This window comes from Micromys minutus (assembly GCF_963924665.1).
Source record: "Micromys minutus genome assembly, chromosome: 7".
NCBI classification, from domain to species: domain Eukaryota; kingdom Metazoa; phylum Chordata; class Mammalia; order Rodentia; family Muridae; genus Micromys; species Micromys minutus.
This window is the reverse complement of record NC_137976.1, coordinates 75309076-75329031: the sequence shown is the minus strand read 5'-3', so window position 1 is coordinate 75329031 and position 19956 is coordinate 75309076. Positions and strand designations below refer to the sequence as shown.

The window sequence follows — 19956 nt, the reverse complement described above, 5'->3', positions numbered from 1 at the left end:
TTCTAAATTCTTATTTTCAAGCCAAAGCTTGAGCCTATGATTTAGTTATAAATCTGTAAAAACATGAAGAAACTTTTCAGATAGCCCTGTTCTTTTGTAGATGGGGCACAGCCAGCATGTGTATACCTAAGTGTTCATAGGACAGTGATGTATGTGCACACATCATAAACCTCTCGATTCCCACCTAGTCCCCACTTTAGGCTATCTATGCTCAACTAAGCACAAGATACCAACAGAAGCTATGGACCAAAGCTTCAGCTGTGTAGGGGGTAAATTCTATGTGACCCTGCTATCTTGGCTCCAGAAATATTCTTACTTGATTGATTTGGTTCTTTTTCAGATACAGTGTTTCCAATACATCCACAAAGAAAAACGGGTAAAAGTGGCAGAACACAGCTGTAATCCTCACATGCAGACAGGGCAGAAGGTGTGGAATGATGCCTGAGATTGTCCTCTGACCTCTGCATGCATGAGGTAGCATGTGCAAAAACACAAAGGTAGGGGGAAAAAGGCCATAACATGCATTACACACATTGAGTCTGCATATAAGTAAAAATGTGTCTTTAATTCCTGAAAAGTTCTCTTCCACCCTCGAGGATACTAACCTCTTTTGTCATTATGTTTAAGGTCTCTTCTGAATACTGTTCGATAATCTGAAGTAATCTAGGAAATTTCAGCCTGGCTTCAGGAGAGTTTAGCTTTAATGCTCTCAACATTTTCTCCACCACAAGCGCTGGATACGCTTCCAGTTCTACAGAATCAAAGACAGCAAAGAAGGAAGCACCGGTTAGCACATAAACCATAGATGTGACAAACGCTTCTCTTCCCCTTTTTTGCCTTCTGTTTTTAGTCTGTCACTGTTCCCTCTCCAATGCTTTCTTTTCAGTCAAGAAATGCCATACATGTTTGTCTAATCTTTCAGGAAGGAGTTTTTATCCTGTACTGGATGATGCTCCTGATTTTATTACTAGAGCAAGAGGTAGACCACAGGAGCCCATACGTTACATGAAGCAAATGAGCACCTTGCAATGACGGCACCTGGGAGGTAGAACAAAATGGCAAGTCCAGTGTCAGACTGTGCTGCAGTCTCTACATACACTTCTCTAAAAGTTATGGGTCATGAGTCTCAGCTCAGTGGTAGAGTTCTTGCCTAACCATATCCAGGCTAGTTAAAACCCCAGAATTGCCAGATTTTACTTAAATAGAGGTGTGAAGATGCTACTATACATGTAAACCACTAACCTGTACTTCTCTTCTGTGAGAAACTGGATGCACTCTCTTCTACCTTTCGGAGTTGTTGGTCACAGAAACCTACCAGGGTCATATAAGCATGAGCCCTCTCAGCTACAGCCTCATGGCCCCAGCAGAAAAGCTGGGTTTCCTCTTCAGCCGACTGCACGGCCTTGGAGAGGTGATGGAATGCTTTCTGGTACAGACCTGAGATTACCTGGAATTGAGAATATTCATGACCAGATCAATAGCTTTAAAACAACACTGAGAAATTACGTGTGTGCAGTCTCAACTGAAGCAAGGGGATCCCTGGGGACTACAAGTTTGATGCTAGTCTAGTAAATTGAAACCCCTTCTTAAATAAACACTGGGCTATGCTAACTGTGGTGTGAGTGTGTGTGTGTGTGTGTGTGTGTGTGTGTGTGTGAGAGAGAGAGAGAGAGAGAGAGAGAGAGAGAGAGAGAGAGAGAGAGTGTGTGTAAGCAAGGCAGTAATCCCAATAAAATCGGGAATATACTACAACCAGACAAACTAAAGAGAACATGCTGGTCAGTCAATAAGCCATACAGAGCTGGGCCAGTCTAAGGCACCGTGAACTCCATGGGATCCACAAAAATGACAAAAGCTGGTGCTGTATGAGCATATCCTGCAAAGATGTCAGTGGCACGGACAAGGGAGAAGACAGCACTGAGGCAGAATAGAAGGTGAAGAAGCTAACTACTGAAAGTCCAAAATTATCCGAAAACCAAGACAGTATGGCCAACTGCATCACTGCTCCACAGACTAAGTGAAGCAGAGCTGAATACAAAGGGGGAAAAGGTTGTTTATCCCACAAGCTAGTGGATAAACCATTTCAGTGGAAATCAGCAATAACGTTTCATATATAAGAACTTGTTTTAAAGATTTGTATTACGAAGTTGGGTATGTAATCCCAGTACTCAGGATGCAGAGGAGGAGGGACTGTTCTAAGGCTCAAGGCAACATGGACGACACCATCAGTTCCGGACAGCCAGAGCTACTTAGCGAGGGAAAAATAAAACAACAAAACGGCAACAAAATCCCGCTATTATTCAGGAGGCTGGGATGTAGCTCAGTTGGCAGAGTAATGGCTTAATTTACATGGAGTCATGATTTCAGACACAGTCCCATATAAATTGGGTGTGGTGGCACACACCTATAATGTAGCACATCGGACATATAGAAAGTTCAAATCCATCCTTGGTTAGAAAGCAAGTTTAAGACATACTTAGAATACAGAAGACACTGGCTCAATTAAACAACTCCCCCCAAAAAGATTTAATTCAAATAACAAGTAATAGGAAATACATGGATTATTCAATTTTCCATATAAAAAACTTGAACCAATACTTGGCAGTCATTTCATTTTATTTCATCATTTCGTTTCAGTTGTGTTTTTGAGACCAGGTCTTACACTGTACTTTAGGCTGTGCGTGTGGTACCTCCCAAGTGCTAGGCTTACAACTGTGAGCCACTGTACCTGCCTTTAAGCGTATTTCAAATAGACAGAAGAACATGCTCAGTGCGGCCTTACTCTGTCCGGAGGGCAGCACATAAAAGACACACAATACGAGAACTTACCCTCTCAGTGTTCTCCGAATTAGATCCGGAAAGTGCCAAGACTGACTTTGCTTTCCTTCCTTCCAGGTCTGACAGGCAGGCTGGCTCCCTGCTGAGAGCATCAGCCAGGATCCTACAGGTTGTGCCCAAGAGAATGTTCTGGTCGCAAGACGCCTGAATGTTTCTATTTAAATAGTTTGAAATATCACTTTCCTCTGTTGCATTAAAAAAAAAAAAAAGATTTTTTTTTTTTAAAAGTAAGAAATTCAGACAGTAACTTTTTTTCTATTAAGAGATTAACTAACATAAGTCTTAGAAGTACAAGAACCTGGCTTTACTTTCTGATGAAAGATTGCCTTAAACTCCCTGATTAGTAGAAAATGTTTTTCGTTAATGGTAAGGCCTGAGTAACTGCTGTCTGTCTAGCCAGCCATTTCATGCTGTTATTACTGTTACAAAGAAACTTTCTCATATGCTATTACTACTGTACTAGGGAAATTTCTTAGGCCTGAGTTGATTACAGATTCTGTTATATTATGTACTTTGATGCTCTTTGAAACCAATCACAACAAAAGTCAGTGGAACTGCTTTGTGTAGTTAGCCACAATAAGCGTGGACCAGAACCAACCACTCAGCAGCACTTCCTGCAACTGTGTATGAACTTTGATGGCTTTTGCTTTTATACTGGGATATAAGCTGCCTCTGGGATAGACCACAACATAAGAGACACCTTACCAATATTAGAAGCCATTTGGAATAAGACTTCCATTTCCAGTAGGGGTTGGGTAAAGTTTTAAGTACCCAAGGCCTCTCTGGGAACTGAAATTTTACTTGGCATAAAGAGTCATGTACATGTCTGACATCTGGGTTGGCAAAATAAGACATAAATATAAAACAGATGTCCCCCACCACAGTTGAATACCCCAACCAATAGGAACAGGATAAATGTACCACAAAGACATGTGCCTAAGGAAGTGCCCTAGCCCTAAATCCTGGTTGGTGGAATAACTTGGCACAGATGATTGCGGATTTCAGGCTTAAAAGCTCTGTAGGATTCTGGCTTGGGGTTGAAGACAGCTCAGAGTCTGGTCTGCAGTCCTGATTGATTGATCAGTCTTGGGGTTAATGCTCAATAACTCCTGACTGTATGACTGAGAGTGCTGTTCATGTGGTTTGTAAGGTGGCTCCTGGACCCCACAGCTAAAAATAAACCCTGACACCCAGTGTTAAAGTTGAAAAGCAGGAATACCCTTTTTATTCTAGAATCATCCATCACATTTTATCTAATTCTTAGTTTTGTCTGTTGCAAAGAACAGAAAATAGCTCTTATTAAACAAGGACTAGTTCTGCTTCTGACCACACAGTGCTGGGCAAGGAGCTCAGGGCTGCACCAACCAGCAATGTGCCCACAAGAAAGCGCAGCAGCCATGCCCTGTTCGTGGTAGTCTGGTCCCCCAGTCAGGATCACTGCCACTAGACTGCTCAGCTCATACAACTCCTTGTCTCTGCTCCAACTGCAGGACAGCTATTGTTGTGGGTACTCAATATTATTACTATTACTGGGGAGCAAACCCAGAGCCTCAGACATGCCAGGCAATTGTACCCATGGTTTTAATATCAGTATAATGGATTAAGAAACCCTAGGGCCATTTCTTACCTTTCCCATTTCTCCCTGCTTTGGGTTCTTTTGTCCGTTTGTTTGTTTGAGACATTCTCCCTAAATAGCACTGGCAAGTCTTGAAATTGTGGCAATTACCCAGCCTCCTCGGTGCTGGAATTATAGGTGTGTACTATCATATGTGGATGTGTTCTGTTCCTAGAGTTATGTGGAGAAAGTAGTCCTCCTGGTGTAATTTTACAAGGCCTATGGCAGTGTTCTGTCCTGTGGTAGTCCCACTATACCTGAGGTGACTGGCAGTATATGAACTTCAGATCCAACACATGCCCAAGGAAACTTTTCTTCTATTATGTGTAGAGGCTAAAAGCCAAGTTAAGTATCAAGGAGGAAAAGTTTAATTTCCACTTCATTTTGAAGGTAAACCCAACTAAATGAAGTCGCTCTGTGGCATTCTATTAAGACAATATAAAAGAGCACTGTCAGACTGAATTACCCAGCATGTTGATGGTCTTGAGCATGGTGAGGACTTGCTGCTGAGGGCTCTGCATGTGGCTCCGGCAGTGGTTCAGCCGGCAGTAACTGTGCACCCACTGCACTCGCCAAGTCTCTCTCGTTTTTGACTCTTTATGCATCTCTTTCAGGAGTTTCATGGAGAGTGAGAAATTACTCTACATAAACAGAAGAAAGAGAAATAAAAGGTTTTGAGACATCTTGTGTAGCCAGAGGGGTTTCCTGTGCTTCTGGTGGCTACAGTGCCGATACCATTAGAGATACAACCTATGTCTAAGAAAATTAGTCTTTCGAAACTTTCATTGGCACATCCTTTTTTAAAGGCATGGGATGTATTTATCAGGTGTAAAAAGCCAAAATACCATCTATAGTTCTGAAAATTACTTTAAAAGCTTTCAGCTGGCCTGTTTTCCTGGTTACAACAGGCCCTTGAGCTCTCAATTCATTTCCTTATAGGTACATTTTAAAAAATATGTGTGGAAAGATCTCAGGTCAATCTCGGGTGTCATTTTGTAGATTCTGTTCACTGTCTTTTATGATCCAGTGTCTCTTACTGATCTGGAGCTTCCGGAGTAGGTTAGGCTAGGTGGCCAGTGAACTCTAGAGACCTGCTTGTTTCTGTAGCCTCAGAACTGTACAGTAAACCTACGCATATTACAGCAATCACTTTATGAACTTTGTCGATTTAAGCATATTTAAGTGTTTACTGTATTGACACCAAATATTTAAATTCAAATTGAAAGCATCTTTGCCGACCAGAAGAGACTCCTGCTTCTCAGTAGTCACTATTTAATCTCCACATCGAGGGGAATTTTTCTGTCTAAGTCCTATCATGGCTATTTCAAATCAATGGTATTAGAAAATGGTGCAATCCTTCCGGTTTCTGTCTGTACTCCAGAGCTAAACCTGTGCACAGCTCTCTACAACCCAATCCTGAGCAGAGAGATCTGGCCTCCCAGGAGTGCTAATACACCTAAGATCACAGGCCCACAGGAGGGACAGGCTACAGTCAGAGACAGCAAGGCCAGCTAACAACAGAGATAACCTGATGGCTAGAGGCAAGAACAAGAACATAAGCCAGAGAAACCAAGGCTACTCCTGAGCATCATCAGAACTAGTTCTCCCACCACAGCAAGCCCTGGATAGCCCAACACACTGGAAAAGCAAGATTATGATTTAAAATCACATTTCATGATGATGATAGAGGACTTTAAGAAAGACACAAATAACTCCTTCAAAGAAATACAGGAGAATACAGGTAAACAAGTAGAAGCACTTGAAGAGTAAACACATAAATCCCTTAAAGAAATACAGAAAAAAAAGAACCCAACAGGTGAAGGAATTGAACAAATCCATTTAGGATCTAAAAATAGAAATAGAAACAATAAAGAAATCACATAGGAGACAATCTAGAGATAGAAAACCTAGAAAAGGTATCAGAATTCATATATGAAAGCATCACCAGCAGAATACAAGAGAGAATCTCAGGTGCAGAAGATAACATAGAAAAAACATTGACACAACAGTCAGAGAAAATGCAAAAATAAAAAAGCTCCTAACCCAAAACATCAGGAAATTCAGGACACAAGGAGAAAACCAATCCTAAGGATAATAGGTGTAAAACAGATTAAAGATTTCCAAATTAAAGGGCAAGTAAATATCTTCAACAAAATTATAGAAGAAAGTTTCCCTAACCTAAAGAAAGAGACGCCCATAAACATACAGGAAGTCCACAGAACCCCAAATAGATTGGACCAGAAAAAAAATTCTTCCCGTCACTTAATAATCAAAGCACCAAATGCACAAAACAAAGAAACAATATTAAAAGCAGTAGGAGAAAAAAGGTCAGGTAACATATAAAGGCAGACCTATCAGAATTATACTAGAGTTCTCTCCGGAGAGTCTAAAGGCCGAAAGATGTTGGGCAGACATCATACAGACCCTAAGAGAACACAAATATTGTAGCCTGGGCTACAATATGCAGCAAAACTCTCAATTACATAGATGGATAAACCAAGATATTCCATGGCAAAACCAAATTTAAACAATATCTTTTTACAAATCCAGCCTTACAAAGGATAACAGAAAACTCCAACACAAGGAAGGAAACTACACCCACAAAAAGTAAATTAATCTCCTTTCAGCAAACCCAAAATAAGAAAACCACACAAACATAATTCCAACTGTAACAACAAAAATAACAGGAAGCAACAATCACTGGTACTTAACATCAATGGACTCAATTCCACAATAAAAAGACACAGGGTATTAGAGTAGGTATGTAAAATATCCAATATATACAAAGAACTTAAGAAGTTGGACTTCAGAGAACCAAATAACTCTATTCAATAAATGGGGTACAACCTAAAAAAGAATTCTCAACTGAAGAATCTTGAATGGTTGAGAAGCACCTAAAGAACTGTTCAACATCCTTAGTAATAAGGGAAATGGAAATCAAAACAACCCTGAAATTCCACTTCAAACCAGTAAGAATGACTAAGATCAAAGCTCAGGTGACAGCAGATGCTGGTGAGGATGTGGAGAAAGAGGAACACTCCTCCATTGCTGGTGGGATTAAAAGCTGGTACAACCACTCTGAAAATCAGTCTGGTGTTTCCTCAGAAAATTGGATATAAGTACTACCTGAGGACCCAGCTATACCACTCCTGGGCACATACCCAAAAGTGTGGAGAGCGGGTGTGGCGGCAGTCCCAAGATGATGCTTGGGACTCCAGCCTAGTCTTGTGACTAGCACCTGACTTCCTCCTGCCACCCCCCCCCCCAGATTAGCCACTCCCACCATTTGAGCTGCGCAGGCGCACCCATGATGAGATCAGGCCAGATGATGCGGACCTATGAATTGCAGCCACGCAACATGGACTGAGGAGGTGGAGTTGAGAGAGGATAAAAGGGACTGCACTTGAAGGGAAAGAAAAATGAAAGAGAAACAGAGAGAGAGAGAGACAGGGCGCAGAAAGATTTTCACTGGCATGCTGTAAGGTTCCTGAATAAACCACTTTGAGAAGAACGCTGTTTTGTCACTCCTTTTCTGCTGGTCGGGGATGGTAGCGACACAAAAGATGTTCCAACATTTAACAAGGACATGCATTTGCTCCACTATGTTCATAGCAGCCTTATTTATAATAGCCAGATGTCCCTCAACAGAAGAATGGATACAGAAAATGTAGTTCATTTACACAATGGACTACTACTCAGCTATTAAAAAGAATGACTTCATGAAATTCTTAGGCAAATGGATGGAACTAGAAAATATCCTGAGTGAGGCAACCCAATCACAAAAGAACACATATGGTATGTACTCACTGATAAGTGGATCTTAGGCAAAAAGCTTAGAATTCAATTCACAGAGCATATGAAGCTCAAGAAGAAGGAAGACCAAAGTGTGGATGTTTTAGTCCTACTTAGAAGGGACCACAGTAATCACAGGAGGTAGAGGGTGGGAGGGGGAGGAGAAGATGGGGACGGGATCAGGTATGGGAGGAGGCAGGATAAGTGCAGAGGGTCAGAAAATTGAAAAGAGGGTGTAGAAATGGGGCATGGGGAACTGGGTGTAGCCAAAACAAAGTTCCAGATGCTAGGAAAGCAAGAAACTTCCAGGACCCAACAGGAATGACATTAGCTGAAATACCCAATAAAGCGGAGAGAAAACCTGTACAGACCATTTTGAGATGTTATGTACAGCCCCCGGTTGAGGGATGGGGCCACTCACCTATCTCCAAAATTTTAACCCAGAATTGCTCCTGTCTAAAGAAATTACTGAGACAAAGAGTGGAGCAGAGACAAAAGAAAAAAGGCCATTCAGAGACTGCCCCACCTGGGGATCCATGGAATTTGCAGACATCAAATCCAGACACTATTGCAGATGCCTAGAAGCACTTGCTGACAGGAGCCTCATATAGCTGTCTCCTGAGGGACTCTGCCAGAGTCTGACCAATACATATGCAGATGCTTGCAGCCAACCATCAAAGGGAGCAGGCCGACCCCAGTGGAGGGTTAGGGGAAGGACTATAGGCTCTGAAGCAGCAGTTTGCAACCCCATAGGAAGAACAACATTAACCAGACCCCTTAGAGCTTCCAGAGACTAAACCATCAACCAAAGAATACACAGGAGAGACCCACAGCTCCAGCTGCAGGTGTAGCAGAGGATGGCAGTGTCTAGCATCAGTAAGAAAGGTCTTTTACTTAAGGTTCAGGAAATAGTTGTGAAAGAGGGAGCAGAAAGACTGTAAAAGCCAGAGGAACAGAAATCACATCGCTTAGGAACATCAAAAGCGAAAATCCACTTTCATATGGTAGTCCAAGTAAGTGCCAAAACTATATAGACTACTGATGAATGCCTCTCAGAGGTTGAAAGTAAATCTCTATTTCTGAAGACCCTGAACACTTAGGACACTTACAAAATTTGTGCTGATCTGATCTGGAAGTATCCTTCCTGTAGTCTAGCTTTCACATGGTAGCTTAAATACTCTACAGACTGCCACACGTATGAGCCACAATGACCAGCATGGCAAGGTGCAGTTAGTGGTACTCACATGTTGGTGGTAACCAACCACTGTTTAGTTGGACATAAGGCACACTCAAGAGGAGAAAAGTCATGCCTGGTATTGGAAACCTTGACAATCTCCCCTGGCTAATGAGATCATGAGTATAAAAAGAATCTGTTGCCACTTTGCTAGACCATTTTAACTCCTTACCACCTTTACACCCACAAATATGTATATCTAACCCTCAGTGAAGAAGCTTCTCTTTACAGAAAATGGAGACTATCACAGAAAATCACAAGACTCAATTCAGAGGTCAATGGAAGGTGGGAAGCCCAGAGCCCAAGGATACATATATATCATAAATCCTACATAGTTCAGGGAACATTCCTGAAGAAGGGACATAAAGATTATAGCTAGACTATCACAGTTTGTTGTGAAACAGTCGCTTTTAAAAATATGGCTGCATAAACGTGGAATGACGGCGATGTTAACTGACATTTTAATGTGGAAGGGGGTAACTGCACAAGGCTCGGCCCTAGACAAAGAACTAAAGGCGACTAACGTTTCGGGAGAAGAGCAGCTGGCAGGGCCTGGAGGGAAAAAGGAGAGGGAAAAATTATGTCTCTACTTTAATTAAAAATATATTTTCAAAACCTTTTTCTCAACTCTGCTCAGTTATAAAGCACTATACCTCTCTCATTCAAACAGGGTCTCATGGTATCCTTACTGGCTTGAAAGTCACTGAATACTTGAGTGTAACACTGAACTTCTGGTCCTGCCTCCAAAGTCTTGGGATTGCACCATGCCAAATTTCATGGAGTTTTGGGGCTTCATGCATGACAAACAAGTATAGTATTTGAAGTATATCCTCTGTTTTGAAGCAGACATCTTTCTGTATTGACCAGGCTGATCTTGGATTCTCTTGCCTCAGGCCCCATTGCTGGGATTACAGGTGTGAGCCACTATACCCGTCTATGAAACATTGTACATAAGAGAATTCTGTACCTTTATGAGATATACGATCTGAAAATATCCTGTCATATTACATGTACTATCTTTCCACTTTAATAAAGCATGTATTTTATCTCTCTGTTTATGTGGCTGGAAGTCTTTTCCTTCCCCTTCATTGTTGTATATTTCCAGGTAATCAGCATACATAATTTCTAAACCCCTCAGCGAAATCTTTAGCCTTCATGCACACCTGTGTGAATCATACTCTAAACCTGCCCCGAAGAGGCTGCAGCCTCTCAGCTCAGAGCAGGCTCTGCAATTCAAATATCGTTTCTATAGAAACCCTGCCCATGTGCTCCCATGGTAACCATGTCACTTTTCTTCATCTGCCTGTCTTGCTTAGAATGGAGCTAAGAAGACAATGGCGTCTTTTCCCTGACACTCTGAGAGACAGTTACCTTCAGCTTACCCAGGAGGCCCTCACCACCAAATTCTTAAATTCAAGCCAACCTGTTCTAACCAACCGCATTCCCCCACTACATTTCTGCATGCTTGCTTTTGTTTCTGTCCATGTCCAAATAATTAACCAGCATTTCACATTCTCCTAACACACTCAGCTTGTCAGTGTTTGTGTATATTACACTGGCTGGGAAATCTGGCTCTGTCTAACTCACGTGTATACTTGCTCCCCAACCATTCAGCAGTTTGTGTGGTCAACAGTCTCCAGCATGACTCTGCCCTTGCCAGTGAGTTGTTCTCATAGCCTCCTGGCCTTGCTTAGCTCCTTCCTGAGGACCCCTGCTCACTCTCAGCAGACGACCATTCTCCCTCTAGAGTTTAGTAAGGCAAATGCATCCAATGCTTAGGCTGCACTGTGAACCTCCACAGGGTACCTCACTTCAGCAATTCCTCTCTCTGTTTTCAACCCACCAGTTCCCCTTATTATGCACCTCTAAGCTGCTCCTTACATCTTGTTCCTCACAAACTTCTTTTTCTGATTCTCATCCACTTTCCTTCAGAGTTTCCTTCAGAGATATGCAGGTCTGGTAGTTTTGAATATGCGTGGCCTATAGGGAATGGTAATATTGGGAGGTATGGCCTTGTTGGAGGAAGTGTGTCACTGTGGGGGTGGGCTTTGAGACCCTCCTCCTAGCTGCCTACAAGACAGTCTTCTCCTGTTTGCCTTTGGAATAAGATGTAGAACTCTCAGCTCCTTCTGCACCAGGTCTGCCTGGAAGTTGCCATTTTCCCTCCTTGATGATAATGGATGGAACCTCTGAACCTAAAAGCCAGTGCCAAATTAAATGCTGTCTTTCATAAGAGTTGCCTTGGTCATAGTGTCTCTTCACAGCAACGAATTCCTATCTAAGACTGCAGGCAACAGTTTCCTGCTGAAGAACCTGTTTTTCATAGATTCCACCCTGCTCTATAACTTAGGCATGGCTACCAGCATACCAGTCAGTATTAGCAAATTAGCACCTGCTAATCCTCTGTCCTCCAGTTTCCCATTGCAAAGACATGGTACTGTGAAGCTGATATCCAGCCACCTGGTTCTGGAGGCTTCTTATAGGGTTCTCACAGATTAGCTGACTGAGCGTTCATGGTTATTCCAAGGTCTCACATGTTATTCTTTCGGTCCTATTCTTAGCACGAGGACATCATCACTCCTCATAGGACTGAGACCACCTTTTTCCTTATGAGTAAGGCACAGGAATTCACCTTTAACCCAGTTCACCCCCACCTACACTACACTAAATTCCTAAACTCAAGTAAATCCTGCTGTGACTGTTTGCCTTTAGTTTCCAATTAGACATAATTCCCAAAAGATTTTCTCTGTTCCCGAGAATACAGTGCCCTTTCAATAGTTCTTATCACCAAGTCAGAATTGTTCATCTGCTGGCTCCACGAAGCAATTTCTGGTATATAGTAAAGAGCTTGGTGATAAAAATACTCAAAACCCAAACTGTACACTGCTTCTATAAATAAGACAATGAAGGTTTCCTGTGATCCTTGGATCTGCATTGTTATTTTTCTATCTCTAATGCTAGCCATGCATTTCTGTGCAAATACACTGTCTAAAATTGCTAAAGAAAAGCAAGTATCACTGGAAGATTCAGTTATCTCAGTGTTCCTCACAAGATTGTGGTCTCTTTTTGTTTCCTTCTTACTGTCTCATCACACTGCACCCCAGCTGGGAAGTTACTGCCAGTTCCTGAAGGACTAGCATGCTGGCCTTCTCCAGACAACATGCAGCTTAGCTAGAGTTTGAATAGACTTCTTCTGCAGTCAGAGCCAAGCTAGGCCCTGGAGGACAACAATGGAGGCTTTTGTAAGAAAGGTGTTTGCTCTCTTTCCCCTGAAGGTGTCAAAGAGAAACTGCTTTTAGTGGAGGAAGATTTGTTGTGGATGGAGTACAGTGACATGTTTGCAGCCATTTCCAACTCCCAGGATTAGCCTGACACTGCCAGCATTGCTATGTGCAAGTCACATAAAACAATGCAGGGCAGAAAGTAACTGAGATATGCCTAATGCCAGCCTTCCAGATGGCTTCTTAGTTACTGTAACTAACAAATTTATTTTATTCTTCAAGCTGCTCCTAATAAACCACAAAATACATAAATGAACATTTAAATTGATAAAATAAAATGGTTAACTATTTTTAGTAGACTGAGGGTTATAAAGAAGATTTATAATAGCAGTTAACAAATGACATTAAAATAACAAGCTGAATATATTAAAATGTAGTTAATATTTTGATAAATATATAATTTTCAAGCAACATAAACATAAGAGCTTATTATAAAAATGCCATCTACAAATTAAACGTACAAAATCTGTAACCACCAAGAATTCATTTTTTTTAAAATGATTTAAATCTGAAATTACATTTATTTTAAGTAACAGAAAATATACATTTTTAAATAATAAATAAGTTTCGAATAAACCTATTTTGAGGTTTTGTGGGTAATTTATAGGAAGTGTCTCTTCAAACTTATTTATTCTCCAACTGTTGTATGTGGAAAGCAGGGCTTGGTAGCTAAGAGTTCTATCACTGAGCTACATCCTAGCTTTGAAAGTTATTTCCCTATAGCGAGGATAAAAACACATAATTGTTTTTAAAGTTCATGTTCTAGACAAAAGTTTAGGAAAGAGTTAGTTCAAGGAGCTCCCAGGAGCCACAGAAGAGCACAGAAAGGGGCGTGCCTGCTTCCAGGAGCCACAGAAGAGCACAGAAAGGGGCATGCCTGCTTCCAGGCATCACAGAAGAGCACAGAAAGGGGCATACCTGCTTCCAGGCGCTCTCTGTCATCTTCATTCTCATGGCGAATCTGCAGCTCTGAAGCATGCAGTGCACATCTTCCTTTGGCTCGTACACTTCCATGCCGATGGAATCTTCATCGCCATCCACACTCATACTGTGATCTCCTGAAGGAGCAGTGAGTCTCTCCTCTATTTTACTGAGAAAGAAGCAGCTACACAAAACAATAAGAAATCAGCTGCAATGTCCAAGGGGACTGCAGCAGCACACCACAACCTCTTACAGTGCAGATATGCAGAAGGTTAGATTCCTGCCCTCTTAATAAATACGCTCTACAAAGAGCAGTTCAACAGACTTTTCTAGATTTTAATCAGTGCCTCCAGTACCCTAAAAAAAAAAAAAAGCAATTAAATTTAAATGTTTCTCTCTAAATGGGTACTCCACATCATCTTAGCTCAAAAGCCATTTATGTCATTGTACCTCCAATCTAAGGTCCTATTCCCAGAGACAAAAATGTAAAGTAACAAAGAAGGTATAAACCATCACTGGTGAGTCTGGACATGGCCGCGCACATCTGTAACCTCACTGAGGAAAAGGAAGCAGGATTAGCTCCAGTGTGAGGCGAGCCTGGTGTACAGGGAGTCCTCAGTGTACCACACCGTGAGAGTCTGCCTAAAAAAGGAAACACTGGAAAATCTGAAATAGGTATGTCCTAAGATTGGTTTCCCTGTACATGCAGCTTGTATCTGTTCAATTATTCCACATCCCTGGGGATTTTTTTAACACTCAAATAGAAATAACTATTTTTCAATATGTAGCCTTGGCTGGTCTTGAACTTGATATGTAGACTATTTGGCTGGAACCAAATTTACAAAGATCTCATTGCTTCTGCCTCGAGTGCTGGTATTATAGGTATAGGTTACTGTGTATATAAATTGTAATTTATATACAATTTCATACAAATGAAAGATTAGGTAAATTTACATATATATTCACAACTACGATTTTTAAGTGACATATTTTACATTACTATCAGTAGTACTAGCAAAGAGGTGTAACATACAAAGTTTTTCCCTAATCAACAATCAAATAACTTCCAGTGTTCATCTAGGGCCCAACTTTTTTCCTTTTCTTCTTCTTCCTTCTCCTTGTTTCTATCATTTCCAGGGGATATGGGGGTCTTGTTATATTATTCCAACTGGTCTCAGATTTGTAGGCTCTAGTAATCTTCCATCTTAGCTGCTTAAATAACTTGGAGTACAGGTATGTACCAGGACAACAGCTATTTCTAATTTCTTAGAGACATTATAGTTACATAAGCTCTCCCTCCTGCACACTCTCCCTCCTGATCAGCACTTCTGGTCCCAAGCCAGCTCTTCCTACTCCTCTTCCCCAAAAGCTACTACTGTTTTAATCTTTCACTGCTTTAAATCGCATTTAAAACAATGATAGGGAGGAATGTGCACACATGAGGTGGGCACTCCCATCTCAAAGTGAGGGGAAATTAATCCAAGTTCACGCACCAGAGAGGACAGACTAGGAGTTTACTATTCTGGGGAGCACAGAGCCCAAAAGAGAACTGCCTTTCCAAAAAGTAAAAGTTTTGACTTTGGGATGGCAATATGAGCCCCTTGTAGCCTGCCTCTGTGTTATCTAGAAACTGAACAATATAAAATAAAATCCACGAGGCTGGAAAACAGTTAAAAGCTGTAGGCTGCACATGCAGGGAATTAAAATGAGGGAGGAAGTTCTGACACGAGAAGGACTTTCTTGCTTTTCCTTGTTTTGTTCTTTTTTACTTTGTCATATGAGTGCCTGGTGCCACTGGGCAATGCTGGGGCCTGTGACGTTGTCCAGAGTACCCCAGACTCAGGTACATGAAGATTGAAAGGACTCCTGATGTGGTATGGCTACAAAACGATCTGTAAGAGCTATGCATAGAACTCCATACAGAAGCATGCCGGTGAAGGAATCAGAACCATTCATGGAAGGCTGAACCACGGACAAGGCAGAGCCTCCTTGGTTTCTAATCCTAGTGCAAACAATCATACAAAAGCCAGAGTGTACTATTCAGAAATCCAACCCAGAAATGATAAAACAAAACAAAAAGAATAAGGAAAGTGAACGGATTGTCAGTGGAAGAGTCAACATGACCCAAAACATCAAGAAAACACACATAACTGGGCTGGAGAGGGAACTCTGTAGTTGAGAACACACACTACTTTCCACTGCAACTTAGCCTAGTTGTCTGCATCCAGGTCAGACAGCTCACAACTGCCTAGGGATTTGAGGTTTTTGGAATCTGCAGGTCTACACACACACACACACACACACACACACACACACACAAATCTTTGGGGGAAAAAAGCCATGCATGTTAGCACACACATTTAACTCCAGTACTTGGGAGTCTGCAGTTACTTTTCATTGATAAAAGAAGCATTTCCTCAGGAAGCAATACTCTGATCAATGGGATGGCAAATATCAATTTGACAGGATCTAGAACTGAATAGTAAACAAGCCTTGGGCATGCCTATGAGAGATTATCTATCTAGACTAGGTTACCCCTGGGCATGCCTGTGGGGGACTGTCTAGACTAGGTTACCCCTGGGCATGCCTGTGGGGGACTGTCTAGACTAGGTTACCCCTGGGCATGCCTGTGGGGGACTGTCTAGACTAGATTACCCCTGGGCATGCCTGTGGGGGACTGTCTAGACTAGGTTACCCCTGGGCATGCCTGTGGGGGACTGTCTAGATTTCCTTGGAGAAATGCCAGTTTAGAGTCAGCATCCATCATCCCCACCTTCTCCTATGAATAAATAACCAGCTGTGTCAAGTTCTCACTGCCATGACTTCCGAGTGAATATGGACTACATCCTTGAACTGTGAGTGGAAATAAACTGATTCTCCTTAAATTGTTTGTCAGGTTATTTCATAATAGTAAGAGAAAAATTTAAAACCAAGGGGGAAAATAGACAATTCCACAATTAACAGAGTCTGACAATCCCTACTCCAGCAGCTGAGAGAGTGACACGAAAGTGAGACGTTGTCTATATCTATGATAGTTTGAGATTACGAAAAGAGTGTGATGAGGACAAGTCACAGCAACGTCTTACTAGGACACTGAATAATTACCTTCAAGGTATTTGTCACCTCCTTGAACTGTAGGTATTTTCTATTTTCACTTTCAGAGTGTCTGCACTTTGAACAACTGGCTAAACCCTAAACAAAGTTTGAAGTTGCAAGGAATTAGCTGCAGACATTCTATGCATATTTCCAAAATATACTAAAAAATATAAAGGATAAAAAAAGTAGAGAGATGCCTGTATCTCACCGGAAGATTTAAATTGATAACCATGGAACAAGGGTCAAAACAAGAAATAATTTTTCAACTATCCAGATGAGATGAGCAGTCAAGATCTAGAGAGTCTAGAGAGAAGTGAGAGACCAGGATGCAGGGCATGCACACACCTCAGACTGTCCCCCACTTTAGTTTCTTACTGGTTTCAAGGAAGAAGAAAAAGACAGAAGTTGAACAAGAGCCTGAGGACTTCCATATCCAAGTCTCATCATGAAGAAACAAGGAGGAATCATTCACACTGGCAGCGTCATGCCACACGATAGGACTCAGGACTGCTGCAGAATTAAGGAGACTAAAGTAATAAAATAAAATGTAGCCCATAATTCAGGACAAGATCTGATCTTGCAGGGAGATCTACAGTAGGAAGCACAGCTGAAAACTGTGTCTGGACAGCAGGTTCAAGATGAGAACAGGAAATGATCAATGTGTTTGTGTAAAAGACTTGAGGAATGCTACTCAGGTGCAGATCATTGAGAAAGTTAAGGATCTGCATGGGAGAAACAGAAAGAATAAGGTTTATGTGCATTTGTAATAAAATGTCAAAAATGTTCAAACAAAATGGGGAACCTGGTAAAAAAGTACGCAGGAGAGTTATACATTCCTTGCAATTTCCCCACAAATAAGAACATTTCCTAAAATAAAAAATAAAATGGTAATAGATGAAAACAGAACATGACACTGGGGCTGGAGTCCCTGAGCACTGCCTTTCCCGAGTACAGGGTGAGGTCATCTGAGAAGGGGAGGAGCCATGTGAGGGGTACTGAGAGGAAAGGGGGCTGCAATCAGGACGTAAGTGAACCAGTAAGTAAAGGAAAAAAGGATCATCAACATAGAACTGGGAACTGAACACAACTACATTTGGGAACTGGAAAGCAAAAGGCCAACCATTAAAAACAAATTTTAAAAACAGAACAATAAGGAATCACTACACAGCAGTCTTCTTTCCTGTCTCCTGAAAAGCAGGAGGAGATACAGGGCTGCCCCCAGCACAGCCAGTGGACATACAGCAAGGGCCCCTTAGAAGAAATGTGGAACTCAAGGAGGCATTGTGGCCATGAGAATTTGTTAGAACAGCTTATAGGTGATCAGTATGAGAGAGGTAGGCTAGGCATATTTTCATAAACTTTGGCCTCAAAGAATCTCCATGCATGCAATTCTGGAAAAGAGTCCTCATCTGGATCAGTAAGACCATATCCTACCGATTTGTGATGATGTCATCCCAGATGTGCATTGGGTCTGTCACAGCATCTGGGTATCTGCTGGTCCAGGTTGTTAGAAGTCTCCTCAGAGGACCCAGAGATGATAAGTCACCTAAAAATAATATCAGAGACTGATCATATCTATGGCTGGACGACAAGAAGAACTTACAGAACAGAATCAGCATTAGTAAACAGAATCCTAACTTAAATTTCTTAATTTTTAAGAAATAAGAATAAAACAAATTAAAAAAATCCTAGTAAATTAAAATTGAACAACAAACAAAAAACCAAGACACCTTTGTCTTTCATTCACAAAAGGAATACATGTCAGTATACAGAATGTAATATAAACACTATCATTTCAGAATATATAGAAAAAAGATAGAAAAATAAACATAACAAATGTTTTCACATCCACTACAGGTCCACATTCTTTCATCTGCAATTTGAAGAATGAAAAGCACTGAAAACTACATGTTTTCACAGGGTTATGATGCATTTTCCTGAGGGCTAACTATGACCTGCACTAGAACAAGGTGGCTCAGTCTTCATTGTCAGTGTGGATACTGACAACTTACACCAGGCCTTCATCATTGTATCTAATTCTCAAATACTGTCAGCCCTAGGATCATGCAGTGCACGTTTTATACATTTCTAATATATAACAATCTATTATCCTCATGATCTTGAAATCCCACACTGCTAATGTTCTCGGCTCTTTCTATGGCTAGGAAGCAGTAGTTAGGAATACCACCTCAGCTCAGCTGGCCTTGGGTTTGAATCTTTAACTTAACTTGAGTCATCTTATACAACGTAGTTAATTAACCTCTAGGGCACTACAAAATACAAAGAAAAACACTATATCTCACAAAGTTGTTACACCATTTTAAAACAAGTTTCAAAACTAAGCAAAGAATTCTTAAAAGATGAGACACAAATGGCTGAGAAACAAAGAAATGTTCAGCATCCTTAGTCATCAGAGAACTGCAAATTAAAACTACTTTTAAGATCCCTTCTTACTCCTGTCAGAATGGCCAAGATCAGTAAGTCAATGACAGCCCATGCTGGTCAAGATGTGTTGTAAGAGAACACTAATCCATTGATGGTGGGAATAGGAAACTGTAGTTACTATGGAAACAAGTGATAGTTCATCTGGAAGCTGGAACTAGATCTACCTCAAGATCCTCACTACACCACTCTTAGTCATATTCCCTAAGGACTCTACTTAATATCATTGGGAATCATTTTATTGTTGTATTCTTTTAACAGAACAGTAGTATGTATTTTTCCCCTAGGCCCATGGTCTATCTAGTCTCAAGTATATGAGCACCAAACAATGTCAGACATGGCTTCTATCTCATGAAGTGGGCCAAAAATCCAGAGAATGAGCTGGTTACTCCTATGATGTCTGTACCACCATTGTACCATTTATCTCTTACAAATAGGTCACTGTTGTAGGTTTGTAGTTTGTTTGTAGTTGGATTGGAAATTACCTTTCTTTTCTGCAGAGTACTTTCCAATGCCAGGAACACTACTAGTAGTGGGGAAGTAGAGTTCTAGTTACCAGCTTGACTTCTACCCCATTTAATGAGCAATTTACATGTTGTCTTCATCAGTTTATAGAAAGCAATCAATGGTCTTAGCAGTAAACTAAGATGTTTGGGAATTTCCACAGGGTCCCTTTGGTCAATGACTCAACTAGATGTGACCCGTTCCTAGCACTGGAGACATCATGTGATGCCAAA

General features: G+C 41.3%; 1 protein-coding gene across 1 annotated transcript in view; it reads right to left on the bottom strand.

Annotated features, from left to right (window-relative positions):
• The window catches only part of PRKDC (protein kinase, DNA-activated, catalytic subunit), a gene marked incomplete at its 5' end in the record, with an annotated part of 200876 nt that overhangs the window by 16101 nt on the left and 164819 nt on the right, over positions 1–19956 (bottom strand). The window contains 6 exons of the mRNA XM_080918907.1: positions 606–751; positions 1243–1447; positions 2830–3023; positions 4920–5094; positions 13679–13865; positions 18212–18323. Of these exons, the coding sequence (XP_080775033.1) occupies positions 606–751; positions 1243–1447; positions 2830–3023; positions 4920–5094; positions 13679–13865; positions 18212–18323 (1019 nt within the window). The remainder of the gene's footprint in view (positions 1–605; positions 752–1242; positions 1448–2829; positions 3024–4919; positions 5095–13678; positions 13866–18211; positions 18324–19956) is intronic.